Source organism: Merops nubicus, unplaced genomic scaffold, assembly GCF_000691845.1.
Source record: "Merops nubicus isolate BGI_N331 unplaced genomic scaffold, ASM69184v1 scaffold22752, whole genome shotgun sequence".
Lineage (NCBI taxonomy): Eukaryota > Metazoa > Chordata > Aves > Coraciiformes > Meropidae > Merops > Merops nubicus.
The window spans coordinates 1-2772 of NW_008593322.1; the positions used below are offsets into that span (position 1 = coordinate 1).

The window sequence follows — 2772 nt, forward strand, 5'->3', positions numbered from 1 at the left end:
GACTGGACTCCCCCACGCTGCAGCAAGGCCACGTGAGCTTCATGCCCTTGGCAACAAAGAGGAAATGCAAACTGCAGATAAGAGTGAGCAGGAGCAGCCCTGCCACAGAGATAACAGCAGCCAGGGCCCTGGAGGGGAGCAGGAGCCATCTACGCTTACCTATGACATCAGCTGGCTCCAAGTGAAAAACTTGTGTGGAACAGAGGATGAAGAGAAACTTGTGAAAATTACTGCCACTATTGAAACGGTGAGAAGGGAGGGTGTTCAGGGCCACAGAGGGGGGTGGGAGCCCCATCCCTGGAACCATCCCAGGGGAGGGTGGCCAGGGCTCTGAGCAACCTGCTCTAGTTGGGGCTGTCCCTGCTCCCTGCAGGGGGTTGGGTGAGATGACCTTGAAAGGTCCCTTCCCACCCAAACCCTTCTCTGATTCTATGACTGAAATTCTCCAGGCAGACAGAAGCAGCCCAAGAAGGTCCAACTGCTTCACACAGCCCCAGCTCCACCCCAGACCCACCCCCCTGGCTGGGGAGCTGCAGCCCAGCCCAGGGGAGCTGAGGAGCACCCCAGGCAGGCTGTGGGTTCCAACCACGACAAGCACAGTCCCCGGGACCTGTGTGGAGCCTCCAGCCCTGGAAGCAACTCCTGACCCCCCTGGATGTGGGTGAGGGGGGGTCAACACTCACTGGTCCACGCTCTTGGCTATGGAGGCCATGATGAAGAGGACAGCTTCTGTCACCTCCCAGGGGGGGTTCCCATCCTTCAGGGTCGCATAGAGCTGCCAGGAAGAGGAGGGGTCACAGACAGAGCAGCCAGCACAGCTCCAGGGCTGGGGGGGTGGTACAAATCCCACCCTGCCTGCCCCCCAGATCCTCCCACCCACCTCAGACACCACCCTCCAGGCGTGGGCCTGCACGAACCCCCACGTTCCACAGGCCACCTTGGAATTTTGGGAGCAGAAACCCCCTCCCCAGCCAGCCCCACCCCTGATATGAGACCTCTTGCTTCTCCCAGCAAGCTGCTCCCAGCCCTGTGCAGGAGGAGATGAAGACACCCTGAAGGCCACGGGGGCTTGGTGGCCTCTCAGCTGGTGACAGACGCCTCGTGGTGCTGCCACAAACCCACCTGAGCAAAGCACTCCACCGAGCCCACCAGGAAGATCAGGTCCTTCACCAGGTCTGACACCCGCATCCGGAACTCCCCAAAGTCATCTGTCTCCTCTGGGACACCCTCCTGAGGGGGAGGGAGAGGAAGGAGGTGAGGGGGGCTTGGAGAACCCAGGTTCCCCTCACCCATGGCTCGGAGAGGACAAGAGGATCCGTTTCAGAGCAGAGATCCATCGTTCCTCCCCTCCTCTGCCCAGATCAAGGACAGGGCACAAGGAACGTGCCAAGAGCCTGACACAGGCTGGGTGTTCCTGCCCCAACATGGGGATGAAGGGTGGAAACCAAGGGGGTGAGGAGCAGAGGTGGAGATGGGAGAAGGATAAACATCCCAGACTTCAAGGAGGAAGATGACAGCACTGCTGTGGAGCTGGGTGAGCTTCACCCCACCACAAACACCCCCAAGCAGGGGACAAGGTGTCCCTCCACATGGGAACCACCATGGGGAGAGGGTCACCCTGCAGCCAGCAGAAAGTTCTGCCAGAACAAGCCCCAACTTCCTTAGAAGAGCTTTAATGTGGTGATTGTAATTCCTCTGTCCACCACTCCTGCAAGTGCAGAGCTGTGGAGAGGCACCAGCGTGGACACCAGAGGCTCTGAGGATGGGAAGGGTTGGGTTGGGATGGGTTGAGTTGGGTTGGGTTGAGTTGGGATGGGTTGGGTCGAGTTGGGTTGGGATGGGATGGGTTGAGCTGAGTTGGGTTGGGTTGGGTTGAGTTGGCATGGGTTGGGATGGGTTGAGCTGAGTTGGGATGGGTTGAGCTGAGTTGGGATGGGTTGGGTTGAGCTGGGATGGGTTGGGTTGAGTTGGGAGGGACCTTAGAGGTTCTGAAGTTGCAACCCTGTGGCCTTACGTGGTCGGAGTCGAGCTGGCAGTGCCTGGCCAGGGCGTGGAGGAGCCGCTGGATGTAGGCTTTGAAGATGCTGTGGATGACGGCGTCGTCCGTCTTGTACAGGTGCTCCCCCAGTCTGTACCAGAAGTTAAAGGAGATTTCTACAACCTGTCCAGGGAGAAAAATGCAGCATCTGGTGAGTGATGGAGCCACCTTCTCCCTGCCCTGCTCCTGCTGGCGTGCAGGTTTATTTCAGGAGCAGCTGCAGAGCTTCAAGTCCTCCTGGCACAGGCCAAGGACGTGCCCAAGGGAGGATGAGCTTAGCAGACTTGGAGAAGGGACTGGAAGAGGCACCAAGTCCCAGGTGGGCACCAAGGGACCCGGTGGAGCACGGCTACTCCAGCACTGCCACAGCAAACGAGCCCCTGGGGCTTGCAGCACAGCAGCCACCCTTTGGGAGCCAACTGGCCTGCTGGTCCCCAGGTCTGAGGGACCCCCAGGGCTCTGAGAGCTTCTGGATATCCCACTCATGGAGAGTGCATGAGCTCAGTCCATAGACACCTCCCATCCACCTCTCCTCCAGCAGGAACTTCCACACAGAGGGAAGGAGGGGAGTGCACCCCAGAAACCCTGCTGGCACCTCCCTGCCCCCTGTGCCATGGAATCAGGGACTGTTTGGGTGGGAAGAGAACTTTAAGGTCACCAAATCCAACCATTCCCCCAGCCCTGCCAGGTCCCCACTGCCCCGTGTCCCTCACCCCACATCTCCAGGGCTTGGA

At 59.6% G+C, this 2772-nt stretch overlaps 1 protein-coding gene across 1 annotated transcript in view; it reads right to left on the reverse strand.

Annotated features, from left to right (window-relative positions):
- Nucleotides 1–683: 683 nt before the first annotated feature.
- TNPO3 (transportin 3) overlaps nucleotides 684–2772 on the reverse strand; it is a gene marked incomplete at both ends in the record, with an annotated part of 11216 nt that continues 9127 nt past the window's right edge. The window contains 3 exons of the mRNA XM_008935422.1: nucleotides 684–775; nucleotides 1123–1230; nucleotides 2015–2161. Coding sequence (XP_008933670.1) covers nucleotides 684–775; nucleotides 1123–1230; nucleotides 2015–2161 — 347 coding nt within the window. The remainder of the gene's footprint in view (nucleotides 776–1122; nucleotides 1231–2014; nucleotides 2162–2772) is intronic.